Source organism: Miscanthus floridulus, chromosome 8 (assembly GCF_019320115.1).
Source record: "Miscanthus floridulus cultivar M001 chromosome 8, ASM1932011v1, whole genome shotgun sequence".
NCBI classification, from domain to species: Eukaryota; Viridiplantae; Streptophyta; class Magnoliopsida; order Poales; family Poaceae; genus Miscanthus; species Miscanthus floridulus.
The window spans coordinates 228,504,703-228,528,383 of record NC_089587.1 but is presented as its reverse complement, the minus strand read 5'-3'; the positions used below and the strand labels follow the sequence as shown (position 1 = coordinate 228,528,383).

General features: G+C 43.2%; 1 protein-coding gene across 1 annotated transcript; it reads left to right on the top strand.

Moving 5' to 3' along the window:
• On the top strand, positions 1-5,654 carry LOC136478459 (calcium-dependent lipid-binding protein-like). Its single transcript, XM_066476920.1, has 8 exons — positions 1-959; positions 1,153-1,394; positions 2,175-2,193; positions 2,788-3,017; positions 3,790-3,899; positions 3,986-4,084; positions 4,263-4,713; positions 4,814-5,654. The coding sequence occupies exons 1-8, from the start codon at positions 16-18 to the stop codon at positions 4,900-4,902; spliced, it is 2,184 nt and encodes a 727-aa protein (XP_066333017.1). The 5' UTR covers positions 1-15; the 3' UTR covers positions 4,903-5,654.
• Positions 5,655-23,681: the final 18,027 nt, after the last annotated feature.

The window sequence follows — 23,681 nt, the reverse complement described above, 5'->3', positions numbered from 1 at the left end:
AAAAAGTGAGGGTCCATGGCCCCACCCCGAACTGGTGGGAGGAGCCGCCGTGTGGTGGACTGGCCGACTGGGTGGGTGTCTCTGGTGGTGGTGGTGGTGGTGCATTCGCTGCTGCTTCGAGGGGGTGGGAGTCCTTTCCGGCGAGCCCACCACCGCACCGCACCGCACCCCACCCCACCCCAGGCGTCCTCGCCGGATGTCGGGGTTTGGACCCCGATGCTGACCCCCTCGGCCTGCATCCCGCCGCCCTCTCTCTCTGCAGCTAGTAGCCCCTCCACGTCCTACTCCCTCCTCCGCCCTCTCCGACGATGCCGACGCCTTACCGTCCCCCGAGCCGCCGCCGTTCCCCCCAAGCGCTCGGCGCCGGTCCCCACCACCAGCCTCCCGCCCGAGGCCCCCGCCCCGGCCCCGGCCCCCTCCACCTCCACCTCCTCCTCCGCCGCCGCGGCGCCCTTCTCGGTCACGGCCGCGGGGACCTACCAGGGAGGGGAGGACCCGCTCGTCTCCAAGCTCCGCACCCAGCTCGGCGTCATCCACCCGCTCCCGGCGCCCCCCGTCAGCCGCTCCGTCGTCGGCCTCTTCGCCCTCTTCTTCTTCGTCGGCGCCGCCTTCGACAAGCTCTGGACGCTGCGCAAGCGCCGCCGCGCCGAGCGCGAGCTCAAGGTCAACGGCTCCTGGCCGCAGGTGCCCACCCCGAGCTTCTCCCTCTTCCTCGAGGAGAAGGACCTGCAGCGCAAGGAGTCCGTCGAGTGGGTCAACATGGTGCTCGGCAAGCTCTGGAAGGTCTACCGCACCGGCATCGAGAACTGGATCGTCGGCCTGCTCCAGCCCGTCATCGACAACCTCCAGAAGCCCGATTACGTCAACAGGGTCGAGATCAGGCAGTTCTACCTCGGCGAGGAGCCCCTCTCCGTCAGGAACGTCGAGCGCCGCACCTCAAGGCGGGCCAACGACCTGCAGTCAGTTCCCCTTCCCCACCACCTAGTATAGTAGTAGTAGTAGTAGTAGTAGTAGTAGTAGTAGTAGTAGTAGTAGTAGTAGTAGTAGTAGTAATGCTGTTCATTACTACTACTTGTATCTTCTCTTCTCTCCAATGGATCAGCTAGCTATTGGTTCCACCCATCAAATCCATTAATTATGTGTTCCATCCAGGTACCAGATTGGCATTCGCTATGCCGGTGGAGCACGCATGGCATTGGCACTCTCCTTGAAGTTTACCAAAGTACCTGTCGTCGTGCCGGTCTGGGTTCGAGATTTTGATATCGATGGGGAGTTGTGGGTTAAACTGAGGCTCATACCAACAGAACCGTGGGTGGGAGCTGTATCTTGGGCTTTTGTGTCTCTTCCCAAGATTAAGTTTGAGCTTTCACTGTTCCGGCTATTCAATCTTATGGGTACACACCGGCTTCTCCAAACTTTTGACATTTCCAGTTGCAACTAATTTCATCGCCCCTGATGTTGGAAACTGAGCACGGTTGGGGCACCTTGTAGCTGAATGTACTTATGGAATTTGGACTATTGATTTTCTTGCTTAAGATGTGTGGCTTTGGTAGACTGTTATTTATAGATGTGTCCTTGTAAACCACCATATACTTGTTCTGCATGTAGGTCTGGAGCTATTTCTGGGATACTATCGGATGTTTCATGTTTATAGGCAGTTTTTTTGTAAAACACCATATACTTGTTAGCATTTGGTCATGGAAATATCACATAGGTTCCATTACTGTTATTTACATGTCATTATGGTCACATAGTTTTTAACTAATGAATGGAATTGTAACATGAGAGGTGCTTCTTATATTAAGATTAAAATAGTGTCAATATCCTCCATTTTTCTAGTATTTGGATGGCTGGTAGACTCCTTGTAGAAGTCAGAAACCTGCAATCCTTTACCCCAGAAAGATCACTTTCCAAAGTCAATAGCCACTCTCGAACACAATCAGCTTGTTGATGAGACACAAATCCAATACCCAAATTCAAATTGACTTTTTTGGGCAACATTCAGTTTTGTATGTAGTAGCTAGTAGGTGTTGTTCATTGTTTGTTTCTGACTGCGGACCTTTTCTGTTCTTTCTTTTCTCTGATATTTCTACAGCATCATGAGTTACAAATTTGATGCTTGGCTAACAATATGCTCACATCTTTTGCATGGACATGGTGCTTATCTCCACCAGCGATTCCTGTTCTGTCTATGTAAGCATGTCTGTCTTGTACAATAATTTATTCTTAGTAATCAAATGTTCCCTACAACTTGCAATTACTGTTGGTGCATTTATTCTCATTACATTTGCTATTTAGGTTATTTTTTGTAATGATAAGATTATTGTTGTTACACCTGTTCCCATCTTTGATCCTCATTAATCTAAGTTTCGGATGATAATTAAATGCTATAGTATGTGCTAGCCTTATAGTTTGTGAAATTTTACACAAGCTATTAAACTAACATGGTTATTCCTGGTCATGCTTTGTTGCTTAATTGGATATCACCTAGTCCTTTAGTGAATACGACTCACGGATTCCTTGAAATATCTCAGGATTTATGGTTAAAACATCTAGTTCATATAAAACTGCATGCCTGCCTACAACTTTAATGTAGTTAACTGATATACATGTGATGTAGATAATATTTCAGTATTTTGTTTGTATCATGTATCAGGAAGTCCGTGATTGTTCCTAAATGCAATGTTCTTTGGAACAGCTCTTTATTGAACAATTTTGTTTGCTTGTATTTCACATAGAAAGGTCTTGTTCACAGCTAGCCACAACCTGATAAATTACAATCACCAGGTTTCTCACAGAACTTCTGACAGAAGATTTGCCACGTCTCTTTGTGCGGCCCAAAAAGATTGTCCTTGATTTTCAACAGGGGAGAGCTATGGGACCTGTTTCAGGAAGTGTTGCAAGTGATATAATTCAAAATGTTGCAAGTGACCTGATCCAAGAGGGGAATAAGGACTTTGTTGGAGAGCTATCGGTGACATTAGTTGATGCCAGGACGCTTAGCTTTGTCTTATTTGGTAAGAGGTCTTTGTTTGCCAATTGAATTCTACGATTCATGAAGAGATTTAGCATCTGCTTATTACTCCCTCCAGTCACAAATAAATGACGTCTCGGCCACAGCGACACTGTTTCCAGGACACAACTTTGACCGCTAACTTTTGTTATAATATATTTGAAACATATTGCAAAAATATGCAATTATGGAACTTTTTTATACAAATCTACTCATATCATTTTTTAATATCTAAACCCAACATATAAAAACATTTTGTAACCAAAGTCTGGAATGGCTGACTTCAGACAACCCAAAAATGCCATTTGTTTGTGACTGGACGGAGTAGTTAAGAGCCGAGATCCAGTTCATCAATTGTTGTATACTTGTATTAAGTAAGAAAATGCTGTAAATGAAAATTTTTCTTTCGGTAAATGAAGTCCAAAAGTAGAGTACAGTAGGCCTAACAAATTTGGGTCCAACGTAAAATGACTTCCATATTTTCTAGACTTGGCAAGATTAGCTTTAATCCTGTCCAAAGTAGCACAGTTTTTTTAGCTGAGCTATATTTGCTAAGGAATTGGTTGAAGGGTTAATATCTCGACTGAAAGGAGCACATAGCTGGGTGATACTACCCTGCAGTATGCTCGCTCTTAGTTCAGCCAAAATTATGCGATAGTATTTGGTGTTCGATAAAAATATCTGTATAAGCTGGAAAAAGTAGAAGTAAGAAAAGTCAACTCCTTTTGATATGCGACCAGTTTCATGTCGAACTTGACATTATACTTCTCGTGCAGGCAAGACGGATCCTTATGTTGTCATGATTCTTGGTGATCAAGTGATAAAGAGCAAGAAGAACAGTCAAACAACTGTGATTGGACTACCGGGAGAACCAATTTGGAATCAAGTAAAGTTTCAACACTCTGAACACGTGTGTTTTCTGAAGACTTATTTCATGCACACTATCATGCTTATAGATACAACATCAAACAGGATTTCCATATGCTTGTCGCAAATCCCCGCAAACAGAAGTTGACCATTCAAGTGAAGGATTCAATTGGTCTAACTGACATCACTATTGGCACTGGAGAGGTAAATTTGAGTGTGTGCAGAAGGTTTCCTTTTTGCAATGCATGCCCATTTATATTTGATATACGACTGTGTCCAACATGCATAGATGGAAGACAGGTGAATGGGTCTGGTTTTCCCTGTCATCTTGGGCATGTTTTGTTAAGTTGGGGATTGGGGTTTCTGATAGTATTTTTGTCAGGTTGAGCTAGGGTCACTTAAAGATACAGTACCTACGGACAAAATCGTGACTTTATATGGAGGATGGGGTTTGTTTGGGAAACGAGAGGCTGGGGAAGTTCTACTTCGGCTGACATACAAGGCATATGTCGAGGACGAAGAAGACGAGGCGGTGAGAAGTGAGTTTGGTGCGGGTTATGCCTCAGACGAGGATGTGCTGGACTACGTTGGTGGCATGAGCAAGGGTAGTGATTTCGTAGGTAAAGAAAGAGAAACTTTCATGGATCTCCTCGCCGCGCTGCTGGTGAGCGAGGAGTTCCAAGGCATAGTGTCATCTGAAACTGGAAGCTCGTCGAGAGAAGGCGAGCAGGCGGGCAGTGGACCAGAAAGCACTGACAGAGTCGTCACCTCTACTAGCACTAGTGCGGGGGCGGCTGATACAGAGGCATCCACTGTGTCAAACGGCTCCACAGGTGAAGCTAATGTTGTGTTGTGTGCGCTCTTCTGCTTGATTTGCTTATCGTGGTAGAGTATCTGCTTGGTTTTTCTGACGTTGGTTGGCTGGTCGTGCAGATACGGCTCTGGTGTGGCTGGCGGCCATAACGAGTGTGATGGTGCTGGTGTCATCCAACCTCGGCGGCTCAGGCTATTTCAATCCGTGACCGTGAGTGAAGGCAGAGGTAGCATTTGCATTGCATTTGGGGCGGAGAGGAATCTCCCGGCCAGCCAGCCTCGTAGTAGTATTTTGTAACAACACTGCCTGGTTGGCTGCTGTGACTGAAGCTGGTTGCTTGGTTGTAAAGGGTGACAACAAGAGAGTTTTGTTCTTGTTCTTGTTTCTTTTTGGAAAGGCAAGAGAGTACTTGCAGCATGTTCGGGAGGCCGTATCGTATCGTGGATTATTTACTGCTGGCTGGTTTGTTGTGAGAGAAAAACACTATTCCTGGCTGGAAATTTACGATCGTTTACGAGCAAGCGAACAGGCTGATTTGTTTTTGTTGTCACCTACTTCCAGCAGGTGAGGAGAGCCAACAAGTGTATATTCATTTTTGCTGTCACCGCCTCCAGATTACGGAACATGGACCGGGATTTCGCGTCAGGACTCCGCTCGCACCGCGCCTAGGACGAATGAATACCTGAGCTGTGACTGTGAGCTGCCACCTTGTGCCGGCCTCTGCCTGTGGGTGCCATTGCATCTACTGTTATTATTGATGGATGGAGTCCAGTGGTGACGACGACACTGACACGACTGCAGTGCCATGTCATAAAAAGTAATGTACCCCGTGCTGATCCAACTCCATCGGAAGCTGCCACATTACTACAGCAACCAACTTGTCTGCCATGTGATGTGCGTGCTACTGCTTTACTATATTACTATTGTACTCCTTTTATCTCAAAATAAGTGGGGTGTTTGATTCTTTACTCGCTCCTGCAATTCATGTCACATCGAATATTTAGATACTAATAAAGAGTATTAAATATAGATTAATTATAAAACTAATTACATAGATGAAGGTTAATTTGTAAGACGATTTTTTAAGCCTAATTAATCTGTCATTAATACATGTACTGTAGCACCACGTTGTAAAATCATAGACTAATTAGGCTTAAAAGATTCATCTCGTAAATTAGCTGCAAGTTGTGTAATTAGTTTCGTAATTAGTCTATATTTAATACTCCATGCATGTATTTAAATATTTGATGTGATATGAATTTTAGGAGAGCCTATAGAAACCAAACATGACCGTCTAGGATTTTTATTGGAGGTCAATGTTACTTAAAAAGTTACATATTTATTATTATCAAAACTATTTCAGCATATAATGATTGTACTTAAGAAATAAAGAAAGTAAAAAAAAAAGAACCTACTGCAACTAAGTGGATTATATCTATAAATATATTTATTTTGGAACAAGTTTTAAATGTCAGAAGAAATGTATTTATTTTGGGACAGAGGCAATGCCGGAGTGAGTACGAGTATGGACACGAGGCAGGCACAAGTGCACAACTGCAGCTCTGCAGCGTGGAAGAGATGGACACATCACATGCATGATGCATGTCCTCGCCGACGATGATAGTTGCACCGGACCTACAGTACTCTAGATTCCGTGATTGGATCGGACACCTAAGAGTACCAGTGTGATGCCTCAGTTATTTAGGCCGCGTTTAGTTTCAAACCTAAATTCCTAAAATGTGCTACAGTAGTTATTACATTGAATCTTGTGATACGTGCATGGAGTATTAAATATAGACGAAAAAAAACTAATTGCATAGTTTGGTTGAAAATCGCGAGACGAACATTTTGAGCCTAATTGGTCCATGATCGAATACTAATTGCTAAATAAAAACGAAAGTGCTACCGTAACTCAAATTCCAAAAGCCCACTAAACACGGGCTTATTAGGCCACGCGCATAGTTTCATTTGTTGTTTCCGAGTTTGCCACGTCGATTCTGGTGGTTGAAACAACCTTCTATAATGTATAGTTTCAGCTTTTACGTCTTGTATGCACTCGTTGCATTTGATTTTATGACACCTCTAAAGTTGGAAACAGTGGTGTCCATGACTTTCAAAGTGATAAGTTTTAATAAAGAGTTGTATGTAGGCCTTCTGTTGATGTATGAGGGAGAGAGGAGAAAAGATGAGAGAGAAGAGTGGACTGTATGATATATTATTAGCCTTGCTCTCACTAAAATGAAACTTGTTTCTTTCGTCTCTTCAAATAAATTTGATTAGATGACACCTTGTTAAATGAGAATGAAGCACTAGCTTAAAGTTTGGACAGGCGATCCAGGACCACTAATATAAATAAATTCCTGCCATCTTAATTCCCTCGATATGATGCATATTGTCTAGTCTTGTTTGGGTGTGTTGTTTAATAAACTCTCGTCGTTACCCATCTATCTATATCTCTTATAATTCTAAACCTCTATATCTAAACCTCTCTCTCTTATAATTCTAAACCCCACTGGAATATTGTCTTGACATGCAAGATGTACACCTCAGCAGTCCACTGTCACTTGGAATTGAAACCCACTAGCACAAGCAATTATGATATCCATGTCAGCGAGACACATCATCCACTAACATATATTTAGTTGTCCACATCAGCGTGCCACGCTATTCACTAACATTAGTTTATAATTAATAGTTAATCTCTTTCTAAGAATTATATGAATAGTTAAATTTCATTCCAAATCAGTAGTTCCCGCAACAACGCATGGGGTGTTCTTCTAGTATATATGCAAAAAGATCCGGAGGAAGGGACCAATCCACTTTTATAGTTTGGTTGTTGGCTGTTCTCACGGCAGAGCGCAGGGTGTTCTTCTAGTTTATATGCAGAAAGATCCAGAGTGAGGGACCAACCCACTTTTATTTATAGTTTGGTTGTTGGCTACCAATACTAGCACGGCGTTTAATTTCTTGAGGGTGTCCTTCTCCTTATTATCATGATTGTGGTTGTGGCTTCTGGCTTGCCACGTTTGCCTCTACTAGTCACCGATGGTAATATTTTTATATAAATAAATACTTACAAGTTACAACTTTTCCGTGTTATCCTATCCTATCAACGAAGGCATGACGGTTGAGCTAAGTTGTAGTACGTATTTGTTAATATTTTCCTTCTCAGTTTAACAATGATTCATTTTGTGTCTTTCTTGAGCATAGTCATGGAATTAATTAAGATCAATACTTACAAGTAACAACTTTAGATCAAGGACGGTGATTATCTGCCTGCCTTCCATGAGATGGCCATTGAATGATGATCAAGAATATAAACCACGATACTCACACTTAGTTTGGTATAGTGATAGCTTTACTTGGAAGTTGAGAATAGATCCTGACTATGACAAGGCTCTAAATCTCCAGCAGTTTGAGGAGGATTTAGCTATTTTTATGTATAATTTATTAGCTGTTACCTGCCGCTATAATTGGCTATTTGTTGTTTCTTGAGGTCGATCGCTAAATGTCTTAACCGAAGATTTAAAACATTGGTTACGAGGCTGGTACAGATCCATATGGGCATGTGATGTAACTGGCCCCAGCTCACCGGTTTGATGATCGAGTGGAAGTGTGGAACCATCTGTCTAGTGCCCAGTAAATATTATGGGAAAATAAAAAGAGAAACGGCCTGTTCGTTTGGTCGTAAACGATCGTAAATTTTTAATCAGAACAGTATTTTTCTCTCACACTAAACCAGTCCGCAGTAATAATCCACGATCGTGCGATCGTTTCAGCCTAGCCGAATAGGCTGAAAATGGTGCTACTTGTGCCCGCACTACAAAAATATCGAGTTCTTCCATGTTTGTATTTCTGTATATCATACCATACTTTCTGGATGAAACCGTTTTGTTTTACCCCGTTTGACACAAAACGGCTTGTAAAGCCAGTGGAGAAACCCAGCTAAACGGGGCCTTAGAATATCAACTATTCTTGCTTGTTGTTGCTAGCTTGTTTGTAACTCCATTGCTTTCTCTTCTAATCTTGATTATCAAATATTTCATTCCTTGTGTGATTTTTGCAAGTAGAGCAAGTGTGGTCTGATGGACCAGTGTCCTGGATGAAAACATGGAGAACTAGCTTGAGCAGCTCTAGCAAGTACTACTTCATTATCTATAAGAAAATTGACATCCTGTAGATTCAGAGCCCTTGCTAGCTTGGCACCTAGCAGCAAAGCCTGTGCTTCCGCCTCTATAAGATCCATATGCTCCTTAGTAGCAACCTGAAAGAAGGAAGCAGAGCAAAGAGAATTTGCCGGAGCCGTTCAAATGAAAATGCCTACGCCTGTTCTGTGTTGCCCAGGTGGTATTTGCATTATATGCCTATGTCATTTACATTAATCTTCTAAGGCCAGCCATCCTGATGATTATATATCGACACAATGTTCGTCTGTTTTGCACAATTTTTTTTTCATTTACCTGCCAACCTAACGAGTACACACTACAATAACATATTATATACATATACCACTGAGTACCATTAAATTAGCTATGAAATATATTTTTATAATAAACCTAGTTATTAGAGACGTATTGTTGGTGTTTCAGATCACCGGCTAGTAAATTTGTATCTGCGCGTCTGGCCTGGATGGTGTGCTCGGAGGACACAAGGATTTATACTGGTTCGGGCGGAATGTCCCTACGTCCAGTCTGCTGCTGCTCGTGTTACCGGCACTAGTTTATAGTAGGGGTTACAAACGGACGAGAGAGAGAGCAGATCCCAGGTTTCTAGTGAAAGGATTGAAGAGTGCTGAGAGTTTGTTCAGCTGTGTGCCCCCCTCTCATGGAGCGTTCTGCTTTGCCTTTTATAGGTGAAGGGGAAGACGCATGTTATAGGGGGAGAGAGAGAGAGGAAAGGGGAAAAGCGAGAGAGAAGAAGGCCTCCAGGGCCGTCGCGTCCTTCTTTTTCTTCATGCGGGTCCTGCCGACGCTGTAGATGGTGACAGGGATGGCTCCACGTCAGGCTCCTGTTCACCACTGGTGCCATGCCCCGACGTCATCAGCTGGCCGTGGCGTCCTATCTCGTCCCGACGGACGGCGTGGTGAACTGGCGTACCTGTCAGTGGCCGTACGGGGATTAGGCAGCACAGTGACCACGCACCCGTCACTGTTGACGATGCGAACCCCCAGGCGTGGCCTGACATGGCCACGGGTCATATTGAGACGTGCCCGCTTCCCTCTCGGTATCAGAAGTTTGACCCCGAGGTCGTAACCTTAGACCCATAGTAGTTGGAAACGGTATGGGTCCCCGTCGTGCGAGACGGAGCCTGTGCCTCAGAGTCAGGCGAGAAGGCTCCTGTACCCTCGGGGTCGGGGGACACGGAGCCCGTGCCCGAGGGGTCAGGCTTTACTAAGTCACATGAAAAGTTTCATGACATTTGGAATAAAAAAGTCACATGAAATGATAAGTTATATCCTTGTTGGAATGGCTTTACTAAGTGTTGGAATTGCACTATTAAGTGAATGGAAATATAAGTCATTAGCCAAACCTTGCAACTTTGCTCAAAAGACTCTAATTAAACTCTACAACCAAAGTCGTGAAAGGTTCATGTTGAGCAAATGTCCAGAAAATGTTTCTAAGTGTGGGAATAGCTAAAATTGTCTTTTCCATGATAGGATTTTGACCTATGTTGACCAACTGTTTGGAGTGCTTGCATGGTGGTGGGCCCTAAATACAAGTTGGAGTTCATATTATGTAGAACAAATTTTGTTTAAGGATCAAGAGCTAAATTAGTGCCTAGCCTAGTCAAATGTCGCTCGCAAGATCGAATCCAGTGCTGTTTTCAGGGTTCGAAAATCGGCTAAGTCTGGAATGACTGAAATTCTCGATTCTGTTTCCATGTACCTGCCTTTGGTGATTTTTAGTTTGCAAACCGTGTCAAACTTGGCCAAACTTATTTAAGCAAAGTTGTCGTCCTCATGTAGCTCTACGACACCGTGCAATTGGTTTGGTTTTTCGTCACTCCGTTTATGAGTTATGAAGGGGAGAAAAACGATGTTCAGTTGTACATTTGAGGTAGTATTAGCTTTTCAGAAATTTGAATGGATAAGCAGCAGCATCACTGGCCGACCACCGGCAGGAGCCAAGCGCCGCGTGGCCTCGCGCTCGCTCGCGTGCACGCCACCGCACCCAGCTGCATAAGGCCGAGCGCCCGCTCCTCCCTCGCCCAGAGCTCTCCTCCTCGCTCGTTTCCCCTCTCTGCTCGCGCTCTCGCGCACACAGAGGCCGAGCGCCATGGCTGCCTGCCCACCAAGCTCCCTGCTGGGCCGCTCCTCCTCCTCTGCAGCGTCCCCCTCCAGCTCCTCCATCTTCTCCCTCCTACGCCCTTCCTCCTCCCTGTGCCGGCGTTGCTGCTAGCGCTGCTGCTGACACTACCGCCGCCGCCACCATGGCTGTCCGGACCGAGCTCGCGGCCACCATGGAACCCCTCCTCAGAGCCTCCTCTGCCGTGGCCGCCGTGGATGCCTGTGCGCGTGGCCAGGAGGCCGCAGGCAGGCTCTGGCCGAGCCAAGCCGTTCCCTGTACGCGCACGGTTGTGGTGATGCTCCACCGCATCTTCTCCACCGTCGACGTGCAGCCGGAGCGCCGGAATCCGCGAGTCCGGCCATCCTCTGCTCTAGTTTCCGACCAGGGGCGTCATGCCAGAATTCGACGAAGGTCAAGGGCCTAACTGCATTGTCATTGACTCAAGTGAATAGTATGTCGAGGGACCTATTTGTTTTAAATCGGCTGAAAGTTTAGAAAATCATAGTAATTCATAGGAAATCCGTAAAATAGCAAATGAGGACTTTTTGGAATCCTTGTGAAATTCTCTATGCAATAGATCTATAATATTACATGTTTTACTTTAAAGTTTTAGCTGTAAAAATATATTTATGCAGCTAGGTTTGTAATGCTAGGGGTATTTGTCTTTTTCATAACTGTAGATCTAGGGCTCCAAATGAATTGAAATTTTTGTGGCATGCTAATCATGTGATAGTTGATGTGTGGTAAAAATTTCATGAGTATTGGATGAAGTATGAGTGAGTTATTGGTTTATCTTGCTCTCACATGATTTCTTGCTTTAGCAACTTGTCTTTTTCATAGAGGGTGTTATACATATTAAAATGGAGTGAAATTTGGACAGTAGACTATTGAGAGGATATGTGAGCCACTGTAATTTTTGTAGAATTTATTGTATACTTTTGGTATATGTTCCTTAAGTCACCTTGTTATCTAAAATAAATTAAGAAATGCATTAAAAGAATTTATTTGGTCATGGACCCTAGGTTTTCTGGTGTTCTTTAGTCATGTGTGACATGTTGGTAAAGTTGGTTTTGCCTAATTATGTGTTTGCAACATAAGTTAATATTTATTTTCTTGCAAATGTGGTTTCTGGACAGATCTGGGAACTTAGCAAAGTTCTTCATGATAAGGCGCTTTGTTGTGAAACTTGTTTATACAAAAGTTGTAGATAATTTATGTATCTAGCTGCTGTTAAAATTTGGTATCATTTGGCCAAGTAGTTTGTGAGTTATGCCTATTTAAAGTTGGGTTTCAGAAATGGCTGCTCTCTGTCAATTGTGGATCAGTTTCTGTAAATGTATAATTTCGACCTACTTAACTTGTGAATCATGCTATGATAGTTACATATGAAATGTAGATAATTTTATAAGCTTTCCAAAATGTCTTCTTGCAAGTCATTTGGATTTGTGTAACTCCAGTTATAGCTAAATCTTGTAGCTGCTGTTTGCATGTCTAGAAATTGGCAGATTCCAATTATAGTGTTTGCTTGTATATTGTTAAGTGTGACTTATGCCTTGAAGGATGACTGAGTTAGAGCACCTGAGATCTTGGGAAACTTGTGTCATGCTTGGTGTTGTCGTCTTCTTTGCCATCTTAGCATGATAGATTGTGTGATGTTTAAGTTAAGCATCGCAAAATACTTAAGTGTGTTAGTGTAAACTATGCTTGTCTTGCTTGCTATTTTGTGATGCGTCTCATGGTACTATTCTTCATATTTATGCACTTGCATATTGCATCTCATCTAGGTACGCTAGATGCACCACGTGAAGGATGCGATGTTGGAGCCAAACCCGAAGACGGCGTTTGATGGATCTATCCCGAAGATGGAAGGACTAAGCAAGTGCTAGGACCTGAGATGTCACCAGGACGGTGCAACCTAACTGAACTGACTTGTGTCAGATCCCAGGCAAGCCCCGGAGCATATTAAGCCTCCTAATTTCCGAAATGCAGTTACAATATTATTGTTACATATATATATTGTTGCATTAAGTTTAGGTGTTGGATGCAAACAATTGCTGCATTGGTTACCCAATCCTTGTCCAGATATTGTTACCCTGAATCCTATGTAGCTCAGGCTCGTGTAGTGCTTAGCCCTGCTTAAACGCGGTAGAAGTCGGGTGATTTCCTGTCACCTGCGAGATATAGGAAGATACATATGGCACGGTTGGCTATATTTACTATCGTGGAAAAGAACCAGTCTTAATTTGAAATGAAGACCGGGCGGAGGCTTGCCGGTTTGCAGTGACTCCGTCTGTGTCGATTAAGGACTGAATCTTGGAGCCTTTCCTGTTCATGTTGAACGCATGCCTCTCTCTTAGTTGGCCGGGTCTGGAGACCGACCACGAAGCCGAGTAGCTCACCTCAGGCCAGGAGTCGATAAGTATAAAGTGCGCCTCGGAAGGGAGCCGTAGGCGTGAGTCCAAGGGTAGGTGATTTAAAAGTCCTGATCGTCCTGGCAGAAGGGTAATCCCTGAGAGTGCTGGCGCTGATCGAACCCGCGAATTTGGTTCCTGAGTTGTCCCAAAGGTGACCCACGGCTACCCTTGCAAAGTATGCCAGGGTGAGAGTTAGGAATACCCCCTCAGCTGAGTTGTAATTCGATTTGAGTCGCCGTCTCTCCCGGTTAGTGAGAACTTGACGGGCTTATCTCCAATGTAGATACACTAAATAACCTAATGGTTCGGAAATGATGATATGATGATGACAGCCTTATTATACCTGCTATGGTTAATATTGTTTGCTCCTAATAAGTGAGTGCTCTAGTACAGGTGCAAATCTAGTAGACAGGTAAATGATGATAAACTTGATGCGAAGTTTAAATTGGTTACTATATTCATAAGCTCTTTTATGCAACTGTGTCAAGCTAGCCCACCTCATAAGCCTTGCATGACCCTTGGTGTCCTTTATTTCTGGTTTTGACGGGTAAGTCTAGCTGAGTACCTTCTCGTACTCAGGGTTTATCCCACCATGTTGCAGATGAAGTTCTCGGCCTGTGAAGATGGTGGCTAACCGCCGGTGGCTCGGTGATTCTATAGTTACTTCTCATCTATATGCTTTTGTCGGATGATGTCACTTATGCTAGCAATGTATTTGGAACATATATTAATGTAATCTTTTGAAAGCTATGTTGTTTTCACTAATCGGTTTTGAAACCCAAACTTGTACTATTATTTGTGAATTCATTTGTAATATTATTTTCCGCTGCAACCCTGCGTATGTGATGTGTATTTGCTTAATCACGCGATCTTGGTTGTGATGTTGATTTACCGAGGTCTTTTGGGACACTCGGCGGACTACCGGGTTTATATGAGTGAAAGTATGCGCATGTCAACGTGTTAGCGGGGACAGCCGTACTTGATCTTGTATAAATTGGGCGGTTCTGTTACAGCTGGCATCAGAGCAAGATTAAGCATAATACTGTCATGTACATTGTTTTAAAAACAAAGTTTTGGTTTTAAAAAGCCTATTTTAACTAAAACTTTAGCTACAGGCAAATTTGTCAAAACTAATTTGCAAAACTATGCTAGCGACATCCTCCTTTATGCCCAGTTAAGGACTATTAGGTGGCTATCTAAGTACTAACATGGGGGTTTTTACTTTCGTCGTCCATACGGTGTGCTATTGTATGGATGCCATTCGTTTGAATGGTAATGTATGGATCAATTGCCTCTACGCCCAGGTAAGTGTGAGTTGTGAGAGCATGACCGTCCAACTGTCGGTTTAGGAGAAAGTTAGCTATGGTTACTGGAATATTTACATGTTACACCCATGTATATATGAAGGTACTTAATTGCGGGTATATTTATCGGGTAGCTATGGATATCAAAGTATATACATCTGGAGATGCATATATGGAGAGTATCTTAGTTTACTACTTTCATTGTGTGCTTATTTATCTCTTGTGGGGATGGGCTGCAATGAATTTGCCTGCAGGTACGCTAACCACGAATGCGTAGATTGAATGTAGCCGACGACTAGCTATATATCGAGAGAGTACGTGTTATGCCACCAACATAGAACGTGATTGCCACCTTAGGCTGGCAATTTCATGAGGACGAATAGGACGAGCATGCATCATGATTGTGCTTGTGCTAAATATGATTCCCTCACCTTGTTCTAATGCTAAGTAACTTGTGATCAATGTGATGTCACTATTTTCTCTGTGTGAAGCTAGCCAAAATGCCTTGTCCCATGCTGCTTGAATAGCTATGCTTGAAGTTAGTGTGTGATTAGCTTTGCCTCATATGTTGGCTTCCAAAGGAAATAGATGACGAGTTAATAGTTAACAAAAAGTTCACCCCTTTGAAAACTAAATTGCTAAATCTAAGTAAAACTTGTTTTGTAGAGATATCCACCTACTCAGTAAAAAGGGAAATAAAAGATAACAGTACCTTACCACCATGTTCGCATGTTTGTGTGTAGTGGTGTTGTTGTAGGTGACTACTTGTTAGGTGTGAGCTTTGTGCTTAGTAATAGTCGCTTAAGCTAATCGAATTGAGTGTTTCGAAATGCTCGCTTAAGAACATGATATATGTGTGGATGCTCGTTATCTAGGTAGTGCCATAGTTGTCACCCTTTTGTCCGCGGTAAGCATATGAGTGTCAAATAGCTTTATCCTAAAACAACACTCAAGTTACGTAATCGCACAGTTGTTGTCTCCAATTAGGTTCTCTCTTGGGAGCCTGAGCCTGTACACGTGGTTGCTAGCCTTAAACATTAATTGTGCTACGAAGACTTTATCTATGCCGTTGCTTGACCTTAGGTCCAAGCTTAGTTCCCTTGAATGCTTGCATGTTTCGTGGTTGTCCCGCTCCTGTGTGGGAGGACACTGCTCAAAAATCCTTGTTGGACCTTATTGCTCTCTCTCCTACTAGTGAGCTAGTGCAACGCTAATCGCTATCTACCTTGGCTTGGAACCTCTCCCTCGTAGAGCATGTCGTTGCTTTATCAACTGAATCTCTAGTCAGTGCAATGGCTCTGTCCCTCGAATCTCATGTATTTTGTCTCCAACTCTTTCAAGTCTCTAGATGTTTATCAGTCTTGATCTCATGTTGCTGCTCGACAAGACCAAATCTCATGTTAACCTTTATCTGGTAATCACTTTGGTGGACACGAGGCATTTATGAAAATTAAGCAAGAGTCTCCTGCTTAGTTGCCTTCGGCAATTAGGCTATGTTCTTTTGCGCTATGTTTTGATCTTCTGATCGCCTCCTTGTTGATTCCTAACCTTGTGACTATCCTTGTTTGCTATCCCTCTTTTGCACAATGCTTGTTCTTACAATCTAATTGGTGCCACTAGAAGTTTCACTTTGGTTGTATGTTCAGTAATGGTGCCACGATTAGCGATCTACGGTGCCGCGACGGAACCTAGGGCCTCCTTGTGGGCGGCCGACGCATGGTTGTGCTGCTGGGTGCGCGCTGGTATCGAGGTTTCTAGTCATGATCCATTGCCGAACTGCACCGATGTGTTATTTTCACGTGAGCTCTTCCTTGGTTATCTCTCCATATCTTATCGAAGATCCATATATCAGACCAAAAGTAGTAGAGCTTCCTTTTGAAGTCACAAAAAGGATAACCTTTGAAGAACAGGTCACCGACATAAACATTAATAGACTACAAGAGGTGGTAGACAAGTGACTCCACTTGGTTGTCCCACCAGTATTGACGTCCGTCACCTAGTGAACAACTTATGTCATCATTTTTGGATCAGAAGGGCACACAACACTTAATGTTGGAAAAGTTGTTAGTCAGATAAGAATCGAACGTAACATTATGATTATGACCTGGCTATCCAAGTCTTGATTATTATGTGCATGCTGATCGCACGGTCGAGATCAACAATCTCTAGTGTGACTCCTTGTCTACAGACTTCGATGGCGACCGTCTGTTTGTGCCTCGATTGCAATTATTGTTGTGGTCAAGAGTAAGAATTTGGAATTTTGAGTGTTAAGAGACAACTGATTAGTTACCCATAGTAAGGTTAACCTCCAGCTAGGTGACAACTTTTGCTAATTACAAAGGCTATGTCTCACAGGACGATGTTAAGCAAAGAAACAACAAGGACGTTTAGCAATGCAACTACTGCTTTGTTTTCCAAAACCTGTGCTATCACGTCAATCCATCTTGGACAACCACGTAGATAGTACAAGACATTGTATCGGCTACGTAAGGAGCTAGCTAAAGCATGTGCCTAGTTTTGATCAGCATCATTGTGCCCCTAGGTACCACAAACGGCTTTGTTCAAGGTTCTGTTGGACCAAGTGCTAGAGAATATTCAGAAACGGTTCCTTGTCTCTGTAGGAATGCCCTACATGTGGAATAATGCTTTGTGCCCTGCGAAAACAGCCCACAAGTCCAACGCTTGTGCATCATCAAGTTGGTGTCTAGATCAACGGCGGAAATTGTTACCTAAGAAACATGTCAGGAAGACTATAGCCTCCATCTTCAGCTAGAGAAAGGCTGCTGCTGCTATGAGAAAGGTTAAAGAGTGCAAAACACACACCTCAACGTGTGAAGCAAAGAAAAGGGAGAACACGAAATATGTCCAGATTTTGTGGCACTAAACCGGTTATCTTCAAGCCGGCGATTAGTGACTTAAACGAAGTTGGATTGACCCCAAACTTGGTGATCTCATTCCTTGCTTAGGACCCTTCAATGTCTTAAGTTGGTTTGAGTATTGGTTGAGTAAAACATCGGATTTGAGTGATATCTTGTCGGCTCGGTTTGCTGCCATTTCAGAATAGAGCAGTTTTGGTAGATGAATTGTTTGGATGGTCAAACGGTGTCCGGTTGAGTTGAATTTTGGTGAGCGGTTAGAGGACTCATGGATCTATGTTTCTACCAAAATTCATGCACAATGGAGCACTAGTTTGTGAAATATGAACAGAAAACCAAAGAGTACAGAATCTGTAATTTCTTTGTGACTGCGATCATCCTTCGCATTCAAAAGTTGTGTTTGCAATTGATGCCAAGGTATGTAACGCGGTCAATAATTGTTGCTAGATAATCCTTTAGATGCCCTAAAGAAGACTCCTTGGACCCCTTTGTACCTTGTTCTTGGCCTCTTCTATCAACAATGTCCGAGCAATCGAGGTGTTCTAGAAGTCAAATTGTGCCCTTGCAATTCGAAAGTAATTGGAAAGGTGTCAAACCATAGAATTTTGGATTATGGTTTTTGAGATATTGGTTGGCCTAAGAATGGAAGCCTCGACGTCAAATATAGTTTAAGAAAGCTGGTTTTGCTATGATGCAAGTCAACCCAACTTGCTGTGCAAATGCACCACGAAGGCAAATTGTACTTAACCTGCTTGGTAGTGAACTAGTCCCTAGTTTTGTGATTACTTGCAACTGGTGTTGTCCTCCAAGCCTCTCTAACATCCTTCTACGTCAATGGTTCTCCAATGCTGACATGCCTTTGGTACCTTATATGTGTTTTTAACCAAGAGGCTGCATCAGATTCAACCCAGAGAACTGTTGCAACTTGGATATGAAGGTTCCCTAGTGAATGATCATCGAGAACGTTGAGCCGACTGAGTCAGCTATTACGTTTACCACTCACTCAATAGACTCAGATAATACAGTGTCGTTATCAGAGAAAGAGCACTACATACATGGAACATTATGTAGCTTTCCATCAGTTGACATCGGAGTGATTGCACCGCTACAACCAGTTTGGATATTGGTTAACTAGCTTCTCATACCCTCAAAGGATGTTTACCCCGTCTTTGATCACATCCTTTACAAAAAGTTGTGCTCAAGCCACTTTAATAGAGAACTGCTTTTCAAACCTTGGGAACAAATATAGCACAGTTGCGAGGAATATCCATCAACCGACTGCGATCTAGTGCAAAGTCCATAGGTCTATGTTATATCCACTAGGGAAGTAGATGTTACAAGTATTTAGTCTACGCTTGTATCATTCTTCGTACATCGTGGACGAAGTACGTAGGACAGTGCTATCTTGGATTCCTTCCAATGTAACAATGCTTTATGGACGCCAACGAAAGAAATTCTTTAGACAATAACTTACGACGAAGAGCAAGTATCAGAAAGTGTCGTGGCCAAATTAGCCTCTCTGATACTCCAAAGTTGAGTAGCCTAATGCTATCACTGATGTTGGGAACTGGACGACAAGTTTCTCTTCCCTTAAAAGTCTTTCGCACCGAATCTCGGGACGCGATTCCTTTAAGGGGGAGGGCTGTAACACCCTAGGTGTTTGTCACCAGTTAAGTAGTGGGTTTGAGCTCAAACATGACCGATCAAGTGGTGTTGAAGATGTCAAAGTCAAATGTATGAAATTGAGTTCAGCTAGAATTTGGATAAAACACCTTGTTTACATGATAACCCTTTTCAAGATATATGTGTGAGTGATGTTAATGAAGCTTGTTTCATGTGTCTCACATCACTCTCTATCTATAGTGATCACTAGAAAAGTTTCATGACATTTGGAATCAAAAAGTCACATGAAATGATAAGTTATATCCTTGTTGGAATGGCTTTACTAAGTGTTGGAATTGCACTATTAAGTGAATGGAAATATAAGTCATTAGCCAAACCTTGCAACCTTGCTCAAAAGACTCTAATTAAACTCTACAACCAAAGTCGTGAAAGGTTCATGTTGAGCAAATGTCCAGAAAATGTTTCTAAGTGTGGGAATAGCTAAAATTGTCTTTTCCATGATAGGATTTTGACCTATGTTGACCAACTGTTTGGAGTGCTTGCATGGTGGTGGGCCCTAAATACAAGTTGGAGTTCATATTATGTAGAACAAATTTTGTTTAAGGATCAAGAGCTAAATTAGTGCCTAGCCTAGTCAAATGTCACTCGCAAGATCGAATCCAGTGCTGTTTTCAGGATTCGAAAATCGGCTAAGTCTGGAATGACTGAAATTCTCGATTTTGTTTCCATGTACCTGCCTTTGGTGATTTTTAGTTTGCAAACCGTGTCAAACTTGGCCAAACTTATTTAAGCAAAGTTGTCGTCCTCATGTAGCTCTACGACACCGTGCAATTGGTTTGGTTTTTCGTCACTCCGTTTATGAGTTATGAAGGGGAGAAAAACGATGTTCAGTTGTACATTTGAGGTAGTATTAGCTTTTCAGAAATTTGAATGGATAAGCAGCAGCATCACTGGCCGACCACCGGCAGGAGCCAAGCGCCGCGTGGCCTTGCGCTCGCTCGCGTGCACGCCACCGCACCCAGCTGCATAAGGCCGAGCGCCCGCTCCTCCCTCGCCCAGAGCTCTCCTCCTCGCTCGTTTCCCCTCTCTGCTCGTGCTCTCGCGCACACAGAGGCCGAGCGCCATGGCTGCCTACCCACCAAGCTCCCTGCTGGGCCGCTGCTCCTCCTTTGCAGCGTCCCCCTCCAGCTCCTCCATCTTCTCCCTCCTACGCCCTTCCTCCTCCCTGTGCCGGCGTTGCTGCTAGCGCTGCTGCTGACACTACCGCCGCCGCCACCATGGCTGTCCGGACCGAGCTCGCGGCCACCATGGAACCCCTCCTCAGAGCCTCCTCTGCCGTGGTCACCGTGGACGCCTGTGCGCGTGGCCAGGAGGCCGCAGGCAGGCTCTGGCCGAGCCAAGCCGTTCCCTGTACGCGCACGGTTGTGGTGATGCTCCACCGCATCTTCTCCACCGTCGACGTGCAGCCGGAGCGCCGGAATCCGCGAGTCCGGCCATCCTCTGCTCTAGTTTCCGACCAGGGGCGTCATGCCAGAATTCGACGAAGGTCAAGGGCCTAACTGCATTGTCATTGACTCAAGTGAATAGTACCTCGAGGGACCTATTTGTTTTAAATCGGCTGAAATATTAGAAAATCATAGTAATTCATAGGAAATCCGTAAAATAGCAAATGAGGACTTTTTGGAATCCTTGTGAAATTCTCTATGCAATAGATCTATAATATTACATGTTTTACTTTAAAGTTTTAGCTATAAAAATATATTTATGCAGCTAGGTTTGTAATGCTAGGGGTATTTGTCTTTTTCATAACTGTAGATCTAGGGCTCCAAATGAATTGAAATTTTTGTGGCATGCTAATCATGTGATAGTTGATGTGTGGTAAAAATTTCATGAGTATTGGATGAAGTATGAGTGAGTTATTGGTTTATCTTGCTCTCACATGATTTCTTGCTTTAGCAACTTGTCTTTTTCATAGAGGGTGTTATACATATTAAAATGGAGTGAAATTTGGACAGTAGACTATTGAGAGGATATGTGAGCCACTGTAATTTTTGTAGAATTTATTGTATACTTTTGGTATATGTTCCTTAAGTCACCTTGTTATCTAAAATAAATTAAGAAATGCATTAAAAGAATTTATTTGGTCATGGACCCTAGGTTTTCTGGTGTTCTTTAGTCATGTGTGACATGTTGGTAAAGTTGGTTTTGCCTAATTATGTGTTTGCAACATAAGTTAATATTTATTTTCTTGCAAATGTGGTTTCTGGACAGATCTGGGAACTTAGCAAAGTTCTTCATGATAAGGCGCTTTGTTGTGAAACTTGTTTATACAAAAGTTGTAGATAATTTATGTATCTAGCTGCTGTTAAAATTTGGTATCATTTGGCCAAGTAGTTTGTGAGTTATGCCTATTTAAAGTTGGGTTTCAGAAATGGCTGCTCTCTGTCAATTGTGGACCAGTTTCTGTAAATGTATAATTTCAACCTACTTAACTTGTGAATCATGCTATGATGGTTACATATGAAATGTAGATAATTTTATAAGCTTTCCAAAATGTCTTCTTGCAAGTCATTTGGATTTGTGTAACTCCAGTTATAGCTAAATCTTGTAGCTGCTGTTTGCATGTCTAGAAATTGGCAGATTCCAATTATAGTGTTTGCTTCTATATTGTTAAGTGTGACTTATGCCTTGAAGGATGACTAAGTTAGAGCACCTGAGATCTTGGGAAACTTGTGTCATGCTTGGTGTTGTCGTCTTCTTTGCCATCTTAGCATGATAGATTGTGTGATGTTTAAGTTAAGCATCGCAAAATACTTAAGTGTGTTAGTGTAAACTATGCTTATCTTGCTTGCTATTTTGTGATGCGTCTCATGGTACTATTCTTCATATTTATGCACTTGCATATTGCATCTCATCTAGGTACGCTAGATGCACCACATGAAGGATGCGATGTTGGAGCCAAACCCGAAGACGGCATTTGATGGATCTATCCCGAAGATGGAAGGACTAAGCAAGTGCTAGGACCTGAGATGTCACCAGGACGGTGCAACCTAACTGAACTGACTTGTGTCGGATCCCAGGCAAGCCCCGGAGCATATTAAGCCTCCTAATTTCCGAAATGCAGTTACAATATTATTGTTACATATATATATTGTTGCATTAAGTTTAGGTGTTGGATGCAAACAATTGCTGCATTGGTTACCCAATCCTTGTCCAGATATTGTTACCCTGAATCCTATGTAGCTCAGGCTCAGTGTAGTGCTTAGCCCTGCTTAAACAGCGGTAGAAGTCAGGTGATTTCCTGTCACCTGCGAGATATAGGAAGATACATATGGCACGGTTGGCTATATTTGCTATCATGGAAAAGAACCAGTCTTAATTTGAAATGAAGACCGGACGGAGGCTTGCCGGTTTGCAGTGACTCCGTCTGTGTCGATTAAGGACTGAATCTTGGAGCCTTTCCTGTTCATGTTGAACGCATGCCTCTCTCTTAGTTGGCTGGGTCTGGAGACCGACCACGAAGCCGAGTAGCTCACCTCAGGCCGGGAGTCGATAAGTATAAAGTGACGCCTCGGAAGGGAGCCGTAGGCGTGAGTCCAAGGGCAGGTGATTTAAAAGTCCTGATCGTCCTGGCAGAAGGGTAATCCCTGAGAGTGCTGGCGCTGATCGAACCCGCGAATTTGGTTCCTGAGTTGTCCCAAAGGTGACCCACGGCTACCCTTGCAAAGTATGCCAGGGTGAGAGTTAGGAATACCCCCTCAGCTGAGTTGTAATTCGATTCGAGTCGCCGTCTCTCCCGGTTAGTGAGAACTTGACGGGCTTATCTCCAATGTAGATACACTAAATAACCTAATGGTTCGGAAATGATGATATGATGATGACAGCCTTATTATACCTGCTATGGTTAATATTGTTTGCTCCTAATAAGTGAGTGCTCTAGTACAGGTGCTAATCTAGTGGACAGGTAAATGATGATAAACTTGATGCGAAGTTTAAATTGGTACTATATTCATAAGCTCTTTTATGCAACTGTGTCAAGCTAGCCCACCTCATAAGCCTTGCATGACCCTTGGTGTCCTTTATTTCTGGTTTTGACGGGTAAGTCTAGCTGAGTACCTTCTCGTACTCAGGGTTTATCCCACCATGTTGCAGGTGAAGTTCTCGGCCTGTGAAGATGGTGGCTAACCACCGGTGGCTCGGTGATTCTATAGTTACTTCTCATCTATATGCTTTTGTCGGATGATGTCACTTATGCTAGCAATGTATTTGGAACATATATTAATGTAATCTTTTGAAAGCTATGTTGTTTTCACTAATCGGTTTTGAAACCCAAACTTGTACTATTATTTGTGAATTCATTTGTAATATTATTTTCCGCTGCAACCCTGCGTATGTGATGTGTATTTGCTTAATCACGCGATCTTGGTTGTGATGTTGATTTACCGAGGTCTTTTGGGACACTCGGCGGACTACCGAGTTTAT